This window comes from Mchenga conophoros, linkage group LG7 (assembly GCF_057382185.1).
Source record: "Mchenga conophoros isolate Kocher_MC1m ecotype Shallow Benthic linkage group LG7, M_conophoros_male_GT1.1, whole genome shotgun sequence".
In the NCBI taxonomy this organism is placed as follows: Eukaryota; Metazoa; Chordata; class Actinopteri; order Cichliformes; family Cichlidae; genus Mchenga; species Mchenga conophoros.
Genome location: NC_140532.1, coordinates 24,787,842 through 24,802,989, shown reverse-complemented (window position 1 = coordinate 24,802,989; position 15,148 = coordinate 24,787,842). Strand labels below are relative to the sequence as shown.

General features: G+C 40.5%; 1 protein-coding gene across 2 annotated transcripts in view; it reads right to left on the bottom strand.

Moving 5' to 3' along the window:
* The window catches only part of met (MET proto-oncogene, receptor tyrosine kinase), a 68,052-nt gene that overhangs the window by 19,059 nt on the left and 33,845 nt on the right, over positions 1-15,148 (bottom strand). For both annotated transcript variants that reach the window (XM_085283039.1, XM_085283040.1), the window contains exons 7-11: positions 14,545-14,659; positions 13,119-13,255; positions 12,502-12,666; positions 10,696-10,795; positions 2,028-2,237 (exon numbers count right to left, since the gene is read on the bottom strand). In XM_085283039.1, coding sequence (XP_085139165.1) covers positions 2,028-2,237; positions 10,696-10,795; positions 12,502-12,666; positions 13,119-13,255; positions 14,545-14,659 — 727 coding nt within the window. The remainder of the gene's footprint in view (positions 1-2,027; positions 2,238-10,695; positions 10,796-12,501; positions 12,667-13,118; positions 13,256-14,544; positions 14,660-15,148) is intronic.

Here is a 15,148-nt window from a genome sequence, read left to right as displayed (position 1 = left end):
AACATTGCACCATACTTTAATACTAAGATAAAGGTTTACATATTTAATTAGCATTAATCAGTTCTAGTAACTTAATTTTACAGTTCTCTTGTGCAGTTGCAGAACTAATTCTCTTGCCTGGAGCCAAATTTCAGAGGCAAATTCATGGCTTTTTTTGAGGGCATACTGGAATTTGTAAGCAGAAGGCACCGAAACCAGAGGAAAGCATGCCAAAGCAAATGAGGTGCATCCTTCTTCTTCACAAAGTTAATGATGACTCATAGTGATTTAAACCAGTGAACACAAACTGGACATCTTATTGGAGCTGATGAGATTAAGACAGAGCAACTGTCTAGGGTTCTAGCTGTGTGAACCCTAGTGGGATGACAACAAACACCCCACTGAGATGTGACTCGAGGCACACGCAGCTGCTCACCACGTGAGTGTGAGTGCGTTTAACTGAGTTAGTGAGCATGTGCTCTTTGACGGAAAGCTGTGAGAAAATATTAGCGCTTAATTGGCTCTTCTGGCTCCACTCATTTCCTACTCTAGGATTCTGTTGTTCCTGCGTCTTCTCTGCTCGTTCTTGTGATTTCACATCTCTCTTCCCCTCTCCCTCTGGCTCACACACAGACATAAACACACTTGTTTGAGTGCAACAGAAGGCAATAAAGAGAATGATCACATTCCTTGCGTGACAGCTTGGGATTTTCCAATTTGATACAGAGTGGTAGCTCACACCTGTTCCTGCACTCACACACTTTCCCTCTTATGCAAACACACACACACACACACACACACACACACGCTTGCAATTACGTTGCTCACAAAGACAATACATGTTTATCCAAAACACTTCTAATGCTGTGTCTCCTCCCCATAGCGTGACTATATTATAGACACTGCAAAGAGGGGTTAAAGTTGTTAAAAACAACAGCACAGTACCATTCCCTCTAAATAAACTGTCGCAATGAAAATTAGAAGTGATCAGGATAGTGATAAGAGCCTGGCCACGAGCCAAAGCCAACAGCCCGGTTCCTTCACATGCTTCACACTAGTGCTGTCAGTCAAAGGTAAATATTCCTTTATTTGGCTGTTATTTGCAGCCATTTGAGGCTACAGTTATCAGATGGTGCTAAATGAGCCCAGCATCTGCCTCTTTCATTGAGGCCACTGTGAAGTAGGGTTATCAGATGGCGTTAAATGCGGTCTGTTTCAGTGCAATGACTGGTACCACCTCCCCGTGGGTAAAAATGGGAGGTTTGTCTGGGCTGAACGGGGGATATATGTTGGGGTGTTGGTGGATTTAGCATCAGGGGCAAGGTCATGTCTGGGAAAAAAGTGAAAGAAGAAGAAGAAAAGAAAAAAAGAAAGCAGCCAGGGTCCCATGCAAGAAGTTCAGCACAGCTGCCATAATCCATCAACAACATAAAAAAAGGGACAAGGGGAGAAATATGTATTTCATTGTGTTCCTACAACAGACTCGGGGGACTGTGGTGTTCAAAAAGCAGCATTAATATGTCAAAAGCTTTGCCCTCAGCAGCAACAACAATGCAAGTCAATAGAGAGCATGCACAGAGAGGTATAACAGTGGAGGAGGGATGGGGATGTTGGTGTGGAGGATGGAAATGATGGGAAACTGACTCTGCATCCTGTTTTTCTTTCAGTATTGTTTCCTTCCCCACTTGACCTGGACCATGGGGGGCTTTACGTGTGAATGCGTGTGAGCACTGGAAGGTAAAGCGCAGGAACTATGGGGTGTGAACTTCCACCTGTCTCAAACTTGTCAATCTAACTTGTGAACTTAACAATACAGAATAGAATACAAACACTAATGATTTCTTCTGTTTTTGTTCTATTTTTCTTCTGCACCTTTGTCTTGCTCTTGTCAAGCGAGCAAAGCATTTCTTGAACTTGAAACTGAAATTTGTTGCAGCACATAGGAAGAGATTTTCTTAGCTATGGACTGTAGCCGGGTCATTTTTCACTGAACACTGCATTGAAAGTTCATAATGTTAAAAGTTGGTTTATTGTGCAAATCTCCTCACTTTGAGCTCCACTATGCTCTTGTTGTCCTTAGAAGTGAGCTTAGGGTCCTGGAATAGCGGGTCCTCCACATAGATCATATCCAACTGTTTAGTTGAATAGCCGTCCAGGACAAATGACACCCTGGTGATGACCGGCGGCTGCATGCCCAGTTTGACCAGAGAGGGTGTTGTGCACTGGATGGAAGTCTGATTTTCACCATACACACAGCTCTGGTGGAAAGACAGGTGGGACAATAGACAGATAAAAATGCATTAGACCACTGTGGAAATGCAGACACCTTTCAAGATCATTTTAGTTCATTGAAAAAACAGAACAAAACCAAAACCATAGCAAACTACTCAGGTACTCTGGGGAAAAAACACTTTCCTTGTTAAACTCCAGGGTGTTTCTTTTATTAAGAAGCTTACAAGCTCTGATGTAAGGTTGCAAGGAATTAAGATAATAATGTCTGGGTGATCAGAGACACATGTTCACAAATAAAGGAATCCAAGTTATTTGTAGACACTATATCAAAATATATCTTACTTTTTCCAGATTTATGTACTATTTCTTTTCTCTGTATCTGACTACAGAAGAACCATTCAAATGATCCAATTTAGATTTATGGAAATCTATTCTCAGCTTCTTGTTGTGACTTAAAACAGTGTAAAAAAGAAAAAAAGGGCCATTCAAAAATAGTCCAAACTGCATAAAACCAACTCCCTTTCTTGACTGCTCGCTCTAAGCTTAACCTTTAATGATACATAAAGAGCAGCAACCATTAAAAAACCACAACAAATTGATTTTTGGCACCTCTCTGACCCAGTCTTTAAAATTACAGACACACATCTGCACGCATGCAACTCTTCAACTACTCTTGATACTTGGTACTGGGTTAAGCTCTTGATTCAGTCACTCTGTAGAGCAACGATGTAATAATTCTTCATTTGGGAGCTTCTCTTACACTCAACACATTACATGGGACTGTGCCTGCTGTCAGCCACTGCTGTGTTTACACGTGTAGCCTAGGGGCACAACAGAGTTTTATCCTTTGTTGGATTCCACCCACATAGGCCTCACAGCTTTTGTGCTCGCTAAGGCCCCCAGTGAGAGACAGACAGCTTGGAAAATAGAAAACAGCCCTTTGAGGTGTGGCAGTTTCATGTTGTTTAACATTAATAAAGGTATCCAACAGGGATTGAGACACTGAGGCTGACATCTCCAGGCAGAGATCTAAACACGATGTGGTTGACTTAAGGTCTAAAGCTGGACTTTGTGTCTTTGTATATCCATATGATGTTGCACGGTGTGCTTATATAAGGGAAACATGAAATGTTAGAGTGCCACAGACTCACGTAAGGGAAATCCACTGCAAAGACAGTATGACAGAGGTCAGCACTAACCTACTACTATGCTGAACATCTGCATGTTGGTTTCTGTACATATCACTGCAATTGCAATACTAATCTGAAAGTTTTTCACATGCCTTCACATTTAAGCTAATAATGATTACACAATGATTTGCTAACTTATCTTCTCCCTGTAACCATGCTGTTTTATTTTTTGGACTAAAGGAGACAACACTGGATTTAGGTTTATGTCCAGACTCCGGTACAGAGGTCAAGCTTAGAGAATAAAAGAAAGGGTTTAGCCATTACACAAAGCAAATACCCATGCAAGTGACAGAAAGCCGTTAGAAAGTGTGATGGCATTATATGCTTCCATGTAGGTGCTCACAGAACAAACCATATTTGCTTGTCTGTGTGCTGAAAGATCAATGTTGATATTTGCTCTTTGGTAATGATAGACTGTGTTTATCTTCTGGGTTACAAAAGTAGATGTGTCCTTGAGAGCAGGAGTGGGAGGTGGAAAAACACCTGCTGTGCAGGCACACGGATGTTTTTGTGAGTCTTTACTGTCATTTAATGAAGTTCTTTAGGGACACAGAGACGCACCACAGAGATTTTTAACTTCTATTTATACAGGAAGTGAAACTCTTGAAATAAAGAATCTCTCTTGTGACAGTGTCCAGGGCCAAAATGGGTAGGATATGCCATGGATGGTTTTTAGTTGCTCTAAAGCAATAGTGCAATTTCCCCCCCCTGAAAAACAAAGAAGCATATTTAACATCCTTTGTATTTTCAGCCTTGAATGCCAGTTATGTGACACTTAAAGAGACATGTCAATAATCATTGAATAATCACTGAGTAATAGCATAACAAAGAACAGGTAGACCACAACAGCCAAATGAAGACTAAAATTCAGCAGCACACGTCTGTTCCACGACTGCCATGCTTTTCTGACTGAATGAGATGAGGAGAGCAGTAACAGCATAGAATAGAGCTGATTTAAATCAGCATGAGATGGGTTGCAAAGCAGCTTGCAGATGCACAGTCTTATGATAATGGATCATGTGCCATGTTGTTTATATGTTTGGCTCCTCCCATTAGAGCTAGGGTGTGTGTGTCTTTTTCACTCCATCCTCCAAAGTGTGTGTTTGTGTTGCTTGAGACAGATGAAGACTGCTGACTGACTGATTTGAATAAGTGCCAGAGGCTGGATTGGATGATTGTATGGATAGACACCTTACCCTTGGTCTTCTCTGCACCTAACCAACAGCCAGCCAGCTGCTAGTAATTTTGAGTATCTGTGTGAGAATACTGGACTAAAACCTTAAATGAATACTGCAAACAGTTCACAATTATTTCAGTGGCTCCCAGTTAATAAACAGTAGGCTGGGTTCCCTATACTGTAAGCAACAGGGAAACCTGAATCAGCTCCAAGTGCACTTTAAATGGGACCTATTATCATTTTACTTTATTTCTGTCTGTGTCTAGCAGTAATGTAGCAATGCAGAGCCATAAAATGTCAATGATATTTTGCAATCTGAAATTATTACGTGTGAAAAAACCAATGGTGATGTGAAATAGACAGGTCCGGAGATTTTTTCTTTTTAAACTTTAAGGCAAACAATTGAAGCAACTGCCAATGAGAGCAGGATACTGGTGATTAGCATATCACCTGGTAGTACATACATTAGAGGGTTATCTATGCAACTGGAACCTGGAATAACTGCTAGTGACAAACCGTCATCTTCAACGCAATGGTAGATGAGTGACTCACTCCCTGTGTGGACTGTTTTTTCTTATCTCTAATGATCTTGGCTACAAGATGGTGGCGTGCACGGACGCAGCGGCTCACTGCTCTTCACGTTTTGTGGTTTTTTTTAATCTATCAGTGAGAGCAATCATCTCCATGGGTGTGGGCAAAGAAATCGCCATGCACCCGCTATTCAAATCATTTGTTCTCAAGGAGCAAATAATCAGAAGAACTATAGAATAGGCCCCTTTACACTTTAATATTTTCAGTGTATTTTCTTCACAATGGGAGATCTGAATTCTTAAGACTATGACTTGAGAATAAAGAACCAGCGTTTTTCATGGGGTTAGACCAGTTGGGAAACAATGTATTATGGAGTCAGTATAGTTTGTTATATGTAAAATCACTTGGCAGACTGGCTGAAATCTGACTTCTAACATACTGATTGATATCTGCCTCCCTGGAGAGGTGCTCTGACTGCAGGAACAGCAGTATTGTTGAAGTGTGGCTGAAACTTCCTCACACATTTGCCAATCTGATTCCCTGGTGAGTCGCCCAAATGGACACATACAAACACATGCAGAGGAAATGTTCATCTGCAAATGCTTAAACGCAGACATAAAGTGCACAAACACAATCAAAACACAAAAAGCAAACATAAAGTGTGTGTTAGTGTGTGAGGGTAGCTCCCAGGTCTCATAACAAAAGCAATCCGATGCGCCTCTCTCGTTTACATATCAATAAGGAGCGGACAGAATAGGACGAAGGGCAAACCCCCTCCTCCTTGCCTCCCATGGGTGCAGTGAAAGGAAAAATATCCTGTGAATTAGTGGAAACTGCAGTCAGATTCATTGTTTGGTTGATGTCTCCTCTTATTTAAGGAGAGAAGGTGACGGGCTTTAAGTTGGGAGCAGCTGTGAATACAATTGCTGGGCAAGCTGGACAGCAAGTGAGCCAAGAGGTTTACTGTGGGGTGATGAGAGAACCAGCGATCCCAAAAACCTCTGCTGTCCCCGAAGGATCATTAGTGTAACAGCCTGTGAAAAAGCCAAGTCATAACGGAGCTCCCACGTACAAAAGTGCTTGTCACATCAAGAGTGATTTATACCGGAGCTGCTTCCTACCACACTGCGTTGTGCGGTCATACACTTTGGGTTTAAAGACTTCACTTCAGCTGCATCTTTGCTCAGCTTTTTAGTGTCAGTTTTATTATTTCTTATTTTGCCTTTTATATAATGCATTTTGCACCCCCCTAAGACACTCTGTCTTTTTATATATGCTCTTACTTATCTCTTTTCAGTTGCTGAGCTGGACTACACTACATTAAATATGTTTATCTATAATATAATGAACTCTTTGCAAGAGTACTTTATGGGTTATCAAATAAACATAAGTTTATTTGAAATCCTCAAAATCAGGTTTTGGAACTGTTTGATATGTTTTAACCCACAGATTGACATATCTGGCATTAATTACCTGTTTATTGTTGACAACAACTGTTTTTTCTTGATAAATGGCTGGTACCACTTTTATCTTACGGCCTCATATTTTAGCAACAGCGCAGGTCTAACAGGAACAAATACTTTCAGACACCTACCAGCTGTGGGGGGCCATGGGAAAGTAAAGAAACTCTGTGAGGCATTCAGGTGTCAGCTGGAAGGATTATTTCCTCCAGGATGAGATAGGAAGAGGCGTCTGACACGAAACAAGCCAATCTGTGAATTCAGGCAACAGGTGTCTGGCTATGGTGAAGCCTCCAGTTAAACCAAACTATCTGTGATGGTGCAGTACAGCAAAGCAGTCCTGGCATCATGAACTCCACTCCCCGAGCTTTGTGTTAGGAGCAATGTGAAAATTCACAGATGACATTTTGCTGGGTTTTTTTGTGTGTATATGTAGCCTCCTTTGACTTTGTGACCATGCCAGCTTTTCACGATGGAGCATAAAAGAAATCTCTTTGATGTTTGTGGGAAAGCTGAGATTGGCTGAGACTGGGCTTTACTGGAGATCTAAAGGCCAGATATCAAGTCAACACTGGCTGTTTTTTTATGCTCTGGCTCTAGCTGAGACCCCTAAATCTCTGCTGTTGGTTTCTCAGTAGGTCTTGGTTTTTTTCTACAACCTGTTTTAGTGTGAAGATCTCAGGGCTGAAGATCTCATCTGATTGGATGGCAGGTTTTCATTCTTTAACAGCTTCTCGGACACTAAGCTGATCACATGAACACAGTTCTAGAGCCATGACACGCCGGCTCACATTACTCTTGGCGATAGAAACTTCTGTGTTGTCCATTTGTGAACGATCCGTGCAATGAGGCACAATGAGACTTACAATGAGACACTTATACTGTCCTTTCCTAGGCTATGGCTTAACCCATCCCGTTTACTGGAAAGAATTTAACAGGCGACAGCTGGAGCCCTATGGGGCATGATCCCTTCCTAAATCATTAGTAATAATAGCCCTTTTTATACAAGCATTTCACTTCATGCTTTCTCTTGCCCTTTCCAGGAAAGCCTGAAATTCGTCCTTGCTATTCTTTGGTCTGTTATTCCGGTTCAAAATGAACGATAATCTCTGAGGTCGAAGGTTCACTTAAACATGCCTTCAGTCATCTTAGACACACACACTGTCACAAAATGTGTTAATACCTTTAAAGTGAACTAGACCATGACCAACCGCATATAAGCTTCCATTACCGTAGGACCAGGTGACACATAAAAAACCCCTTTAAAAAGCAAAATGGCCCTACACATCCCATAAAACTACAGATGAAATTACAGCAGTCACATTTGGCTGTAACAATTTGCTACAAACTGAAACTGATGACTGCATTTTTCAAAACTGTAATTCAGCAATGTTTGTTTTTTGATGTGCACGTGAAGTAAAACGTGATTTAATTAACTAAACAGAGATGTGGCATCACCCACTGGTCAGTCAAAAATCTACACCCCTGCTAACTGTTCGCACAGGGTAGAAAATTAAAAAAGCAAAGCAATGTGTCGACAAGAGAACAGAGAATGTCAGTGTAACTCAAAAGGCAAAATAACATGAAGTAGGCAAATCTTGGCACGTGAAGTGGACAGATTGTCTTTTTTTCCCCTCATACTGGATGCTAGAGAAACACTAATGAAGAAAGAAAAATAATAAAGGAATTAAAAAAACCAAGAAAAAACCTACTGTCTCTCAGAGGAACTCAGTGGAAGTTCGCCAACAAAATACGCAGTGATAACAGCTACACTGGGAGGTCCGTCTACTTGATGGATGAAGTAGGAATAGGAACTAGTAATTTTGGATCATCAGGCTAATTTCAGAGTTGCATCTGCTCATGCTGTTGGTGTGTAATGAAGCCTGAGCTCCCTTGAGACCCATCAAGTGATGACCTGAACGCAGGTCAATGACCAGAGAAAGGGAAAATGAAAGATGAGACAGTGCAGACTGTGTGTGCGTGTGTGTTTTTAAAAGTGTGACAGAAAAACAAAGACAGATAAAAGGATATTCTGCCACTAAGATTTGAAATGGAGGTCTTATTCCATTAGAGTAGGTGTTTTGTTCAGGTATTCGTGTGTATTTAGCAAGCTTATTATTATCTCCTGACTGAACCTGCAGGAGCGTTTCAGGATAACAGATAACATCATTACACTTCTTGCCCTTAAACCGCCTCCCTAAAGCAAACAACACACAAAGAGACAGGGCACACATTCCCTGTGTGAAAGGACCTGTTTGTTTGTTTTGAACCACCAGAAAAACACGCCACGTTTAGTCTCAAAGAACATTTCTTAGAACCATTTTCCAACCGATTATGCAATTGGAGAAGTTACAGGAAAGTAAGAGCAACAGTTTCTGTTTAGTTTCAGCTGGCAGGACAAGAAGAGGTTAAACTTACTTAATTTACTTTCTCTCTTAAAGGAGAAAAAATGGTATCATTTTAACAGCAACTGCAATGAAACCCAAGCCGTGAGACTGTTATCCAAGTGCACTATGAGAGTGGATCAGAGGATCAGTAAGTTCACATCGTCGGAAACCACGCTGGGTAGTTTATGCGGTCAGCACTGTTACTTCAGACAGGACTGAATTATTCTGGCTGCAACATGAAAACTTTGCTAAGACAGCAAAACACTCGCCAAGAAGTTTTTTTCCCTTTCTCTCGCCTGTGCTTTACATTGAAGATCTTCATCTTTTTGCTGGGAAGTGAAGCAAAACTGTCCATCCCATTCAGTAACATCATCCATAAAAACACTCTGACTTACAATGTGAAATAGTTTGAATGTCATTTTGCAGTGAACCACAGTGTAACTGCACTGGCACTTCGGTGAGATGTCCTAAATGAAATTATATAATCTCAGCTGCACACATTGTGGACAAAGTCATTTTAATAACCTGTAGCGTAATGCATGGATAGCGTAATGTCTGCATGGGTAAGTCAGAGCAGTCACAACAATGTAGAGGGTAAGTGGATAGCCACATTTCACTTTCTGATGATGACATTTACTTGGACCCAGGCAGACCCTCAAATACTCTCAAATGCAGGAAGTATAACACTAAGGCCATGTGGACTGGTAGAAAAAAAGTGCATTTAACCTTAATGATTACATTGTACAGCTTCCCTCTGTTCAAATATGATCCTCTCGTTCAGGTGATATAATATATGAGCTATAAAATGTCATTTATCAAGAGTCTAATGGGCCGGATTAGTCAGTAGAAATGTCACTGTAACTCAAACCAGTCCCTTGCCTTTGACTTATGACCTGGATGACATTTTATATACATTTAACAACTTCTTAAGGCTTTTATAATTGAGATACATCAATTTTAGCAATTTTAAAGGGCCACAGACAGCGTGGTGAAAGACGTGTGTGGAGGTGTTGTATAATTTAAAACACCTCCAGGCTTTCACTGTAAAGTGGTGCGTGTGTGTACGTGTATGTGTGTGTGTATCACTTTCGTGCAATAAGTGGAATAAAACCTGACGGAGGTGAGGTGAGCCAGAGCATCCTAAAGGCTTTGCTTCTGCTACTGTGCATGAGTCAGAGGTTGCAGCTGGATCCTGCAGATCAGACTGTGGATTTTCCATTTCCTTTCTTCTCATGTCTGTCTGAAACTTTAGCTTTTTACTATTGTGGAGAAATCTTTTTTTCTTCTAAGAGGTTTGTGGAAGCGTGGGTATGCATAATGGCAATACCATGCATGTGATAGTGAGGCACTGGAATGTTTATTTTTCTCCATTTCGCCTGCTGCTGTTCATCATGTGATTTAATGCGGCCCAGGATATGAGAAGCCTCAAGACCTAAACTCAGAAACGTAAATTAGGAACCAAAAGGTTTACATGACATATTCATGTTTACATTTTCATGATTTTTTGAAAAAACCACATAGCTTTAAACAGTGGCTTTTTTCTATTATGTTGAATTGACGTTTGAACTGATGTACAAAAACAAGGAAGGAGAGGTGGCCATCTCCAAAGTATCATCCTCTCTAGACTGTATTTTTCAAACCAGTGGAAAACCAAATTTCAAACTTGCATTTCTTCATCTACTTAAATATAGATTCACTGACAACTCTCATTTTAATGTTTAAATCCGAATTGTACTTACCACATGGAAGGTCTCAGTATTCTGACCAATGGAGACAAGCATCATGGGTTGAAGGCCGGACTTGAGGAAAAAACCGTGAGCCGACACTGTGCAGCCTCCGCTACAGTGAGGTGGGAGAGAAAGGATATTAGCATTAGCATCAGAAGGGGAAACAGTAGAATCCTACAGGGAGTGACCAGCTGTTAGCGTTAGCAGTTTAGCCACTCATCACCTCCCACTCATTTCCTACTGCTGTAAAAACTAAAGCATTAATCGGCAGTCGAAACGCCAACTCACTCTTTCGTACTTCATCTTGGGTCAAGAAATATATGTCTCAGCTTATATTCAGAGGAAATTTGCTGAGACTGCAAACTGATATCCAAAATAAATACAATTCCACTTACAAAAAAAGGTGGGATGCTCGGTAAAATTTAAATAATAACAGGATGCACTGATTTACAAATCCCAAACATATTTTATTCACAATAGAAGATAGAAAAGGAGAAAACGTGAGAGGAATGTTTTACCATTTCTGTCAGATTGAGGATTCTAGCTGTCCTGTGTTTGCTTTGTTGTACTTTTTGTTTTATTAATTCTCCAAATGTTTTCAGTAGGGGAAGGGTTTGGACTGCAGGTAGACTGTTTCCATACCCATACTCTTCTGCTATGAAGCCATACTGTTCAAATAGATGCAGTATACATTTTACTGTTGTCTTGCTGAAATAAGCAAGATGTTCCCTGAAAAAAAACATTGTCTAAATGGGAGCATGAATTGCTCTAAAACCTGTATATACCTTTCAGCATTGTTTGGTGCCTTACCAGATGTGCATGCTGCCAATTCAGTAGGCAGCTGCTCCACCTAACCATCAGGCATTTAAACTGAGGAATTATAACAATCCTCTTGGTCTGGCCCATGTTTCCAAAAGGAATTTGAAATTTTGATTCATGTGACCACAGAATTTTTTTTCCCACTTTGCCTCAGTCCATTTTAAATGAGCTTTGGCCCAAGATAGCAGCCTTTCTGGATCATGTTCATATATGGCTTCTTCTCTGTATCACTGTGTCGCTATCACGACATGGTGGTGAACTTTGTTCACAGACAGTGTTTTCTGAGCCCATGCAGTGACACCACTGCATCACTTATCACAATTGAAGGTGTAGTATTTTGCAGATGGGTGAAACCCTGCCCGTCTACACTTCTAAGAAACTCTTCCAAGCTCTAAGATGCTCTTTTATACCCAATTATGATAATGACCTATTGCCAACAGACCTAATTAGATGCCAAATTATTGTATTGTATTACTATAGAGTATTTATCTTACAATACAAAGCCCCTTGAGGTGACTGTCGTTGTGATTTTAAGCTATATGAATAAAACTGACAACTGCAGTTGTTTCTTTTTAGCACCACTTACATTTCCAGCCTTTTGTTGCTCCCATTGCAACCTTTTTAAGACATGTTGCTGCCCTCGAATTCAAAGTGAGCTAATATTTTTTGTGAAATAGTAAAATGCCTCAGTTTAAACAGCTGAAATGTTTTCTATGCCCTACTGTGAATAAAATATGGATTTATGAGATTTGTAAATCATTGCTTCCCAACTTTTTTTTTTTTTTTTTAAAGAAATGGGCTTAAATATGTAGTAAGCAGTTCAACTCTGGCCATCACACAGATGTGGCTATAAATGATATCAGAATTCATTATGAATCATTTGAATGACTGTTTTAGATATGAAAAAGGTTTTTTTGTTGAAAAGTTCGTCAGAGCCTAGGAAGAGTAGCTACAGCTATCGCAGGGGCCAATGGGGATCTTAATAAACTAAACTCTAACCTCACAAAGGAGCGTGAGGGCTGGATGTTGTTGATGATCGGGTCTTGGTTGTAGGTGAACTGCATAGGGGCGCGGCGCTCCACCGAATCCACTGTCAGCTTCACAGTTTGGCTTGAGAGAACCGCATATGGTGGCGTCTTACAAGTCACCATGTTGGATGACCAGCTGATGGTGGTGATAAAGATGAGGTCAGGGTGAGTGAGTAAAAACAAATGATGTATTGGGTTTTTTTAGTATGTACAATGGTAAGCATTGTCCAAGAGGCTATTCATGCGTTTTTCTCATCGGTCCTGCAGGTAATTCTGCTTGTAGAGCAGAAAAAAGTATAGAATGAGGACAAGAGCAAGAAAAACAAGAGATAATGAAAAAAGATCATTTAATTTTATTAGCCTTTCTGCAAAGGCTAATGCTAGGCAAAAAAAGTCTCCCTAAAATGAAAGTAATGCTAAGGCACAATAAACACTTGTATATTCTTTTCTGATGACATGAAAAAAAAAAACCCCTCCCCAAAAGCCCACAACTAAAAAAGCTAACTTGAAATTATCCATACAGACAATATATCTGTGTAAGCCAAACAGAAAACAAAGGTAGCATTAAGAAAAAAAGAGTGATCGTACCTCTGAACGTTGCAGATTGCATTCCCTATTGTCACCTCTCGCTTGCTTCCCGTATCCAGGTTTGCTCCTGTAATGGTCAGCATGGTGTTTCCTGACTTTGGCCCAAATGTTGGGAAGATGTCACTGATCACAGGGTCCTACAGGTAGAGAAGGAGACAACCACCAACTTTTTTTAAATCTGGCATTGACATTAACATTAACATGTGGTATGAACACTACTGGACTACAAAGTAAAGGTATGAACGTACCCAGGATTTATGAAGAACACATGGAGATTTTAGTGCTCACGATATCAGATTTTCAGATTTATCTAGCTATCAGATCTTCTTCCATGTTGCTGCAATATCAACTGAATGGTGTTATTAATGATGGAGGGTAAACTAAATATTTACAAGAGCTGGGTTTTCTCCATATTTATCATATATCATGTTGAAAGAGGAGCTCTGAGTTTGGGCTCAGGATTTTGACATTGCTACTTTGAAAATTAGGCTTAAAATTTTCCTTTTTGATAAAGCCTATAAGTTAAGCCTGGCTCAGGTGGCCCTGAATCCTCACTTAATTACGCAGCAATAGGCCTAGGCTGCTGGGGGCTTCCCATGTTGCACTGAGCACTACTTTTTCTCAGATCTTTTCACTCACCATGCATATGCGTTATTCATTTCTCTGTGTCCACAGTGTGTTTTTTGTCCTGTCTCCTGCCCCTAAACCCCAAGCAGTTGCAGGAAATAGATGCCCTCCCTGAGCCTGCTGGAGATTTCTTCCTGTTAAAAGAGAGTTTTTCCTTCCCACTGTTGCCAAGTACTCGCTCATAGTCGTCTGATTGTTGGGGGTTTCTTTGTATTACTGTTGGGTCTCTACCTTACATATGAATTTATTTATCGTGAATATGAGTAATATTACAATTACATAAATTATTATTTTCAATATATCAAGTACTTGTTCATGTGATCATCAGTGATGGATTTCTGAGGCGGTTTGGAAAACTTGAGAGCAAGTTAACTTTCTAGCAGTGTACAAGAAGTTCGGTTGATATTTTAGGACTTTTTAGGGCTTACTTGTCTGACATTTCTCACCCCAGGGAAATTAAGCAGTGATGCACCAGTTCATAAGAGTGCAGTTATCACTACCCATTTGTTTTGCACAAGGCTGTAGCCCAAGATGCATTTTAATAACGGGTATGTATAAAGTTTGTTACCCACTCTGTGGGTAAAAAATATATAGTTTTTGAAACTGACTCTAAGAATCGTAGGAACCGAAGAATTACAAATCAATCCTAAACAGTTTTAAACAGCAGCTTTACCATCATCAAGTACACTTGGTAACATGTGATATCACCATGTTCCATTTTTACATGTCAAGAATCAGTTGTAAAGTACTGAGATTTTCAAAACAGTGATACCAAAAAGAAGGAGAAAAGTAGTCTTACCACAAAATTGAAACCCTTGAACTTGGTCACATTTTGGCCACTGGTGACCTTCACAACGTCTCCTGATGGGGTGAGGTTCCCATTAAACACTGGGGAACAGTGCATCTCAGTCCACCTATAGCCAACCCCCCCCAAACAACACATAGATCAGGCATTATACCCTGCCAAGCCAGCCGGCATTTAGCTTAATTCAATGATCATCCACTGCCTTGCAGGAATGCACAAAGACACAATTTTCATGGGATTGTGTGGGCAGTGTTTTTATTTTCCCCCCAATTTGTAATGAGGTTGTTTGTAGCAAAAGGGTTCTTCTGAATGGGACATGGCCCCAGTGGATTTGGGAAAGCGGAAAGTCTGCATTCAGCGATTTTTCCCAGCAATTTTTCAGTTAAGGGAGTCATGTGTTGAATGTTGCAGGCTGCAAAAGAGTTAAGGGTGGGGGTGTTTGGGGCTTCTTAACATTCTTCCTTCAACACAATAACCCCTAATAAATGTGCTCTCCCCCTATAGAACACCAGTGTAGTGGTCCCTTTGTTTCATAAACACTCACCACTTAACATACACTCTGGCTCTCCCTTTTCCTCTAAAAGGTGGCTTTTCAGAT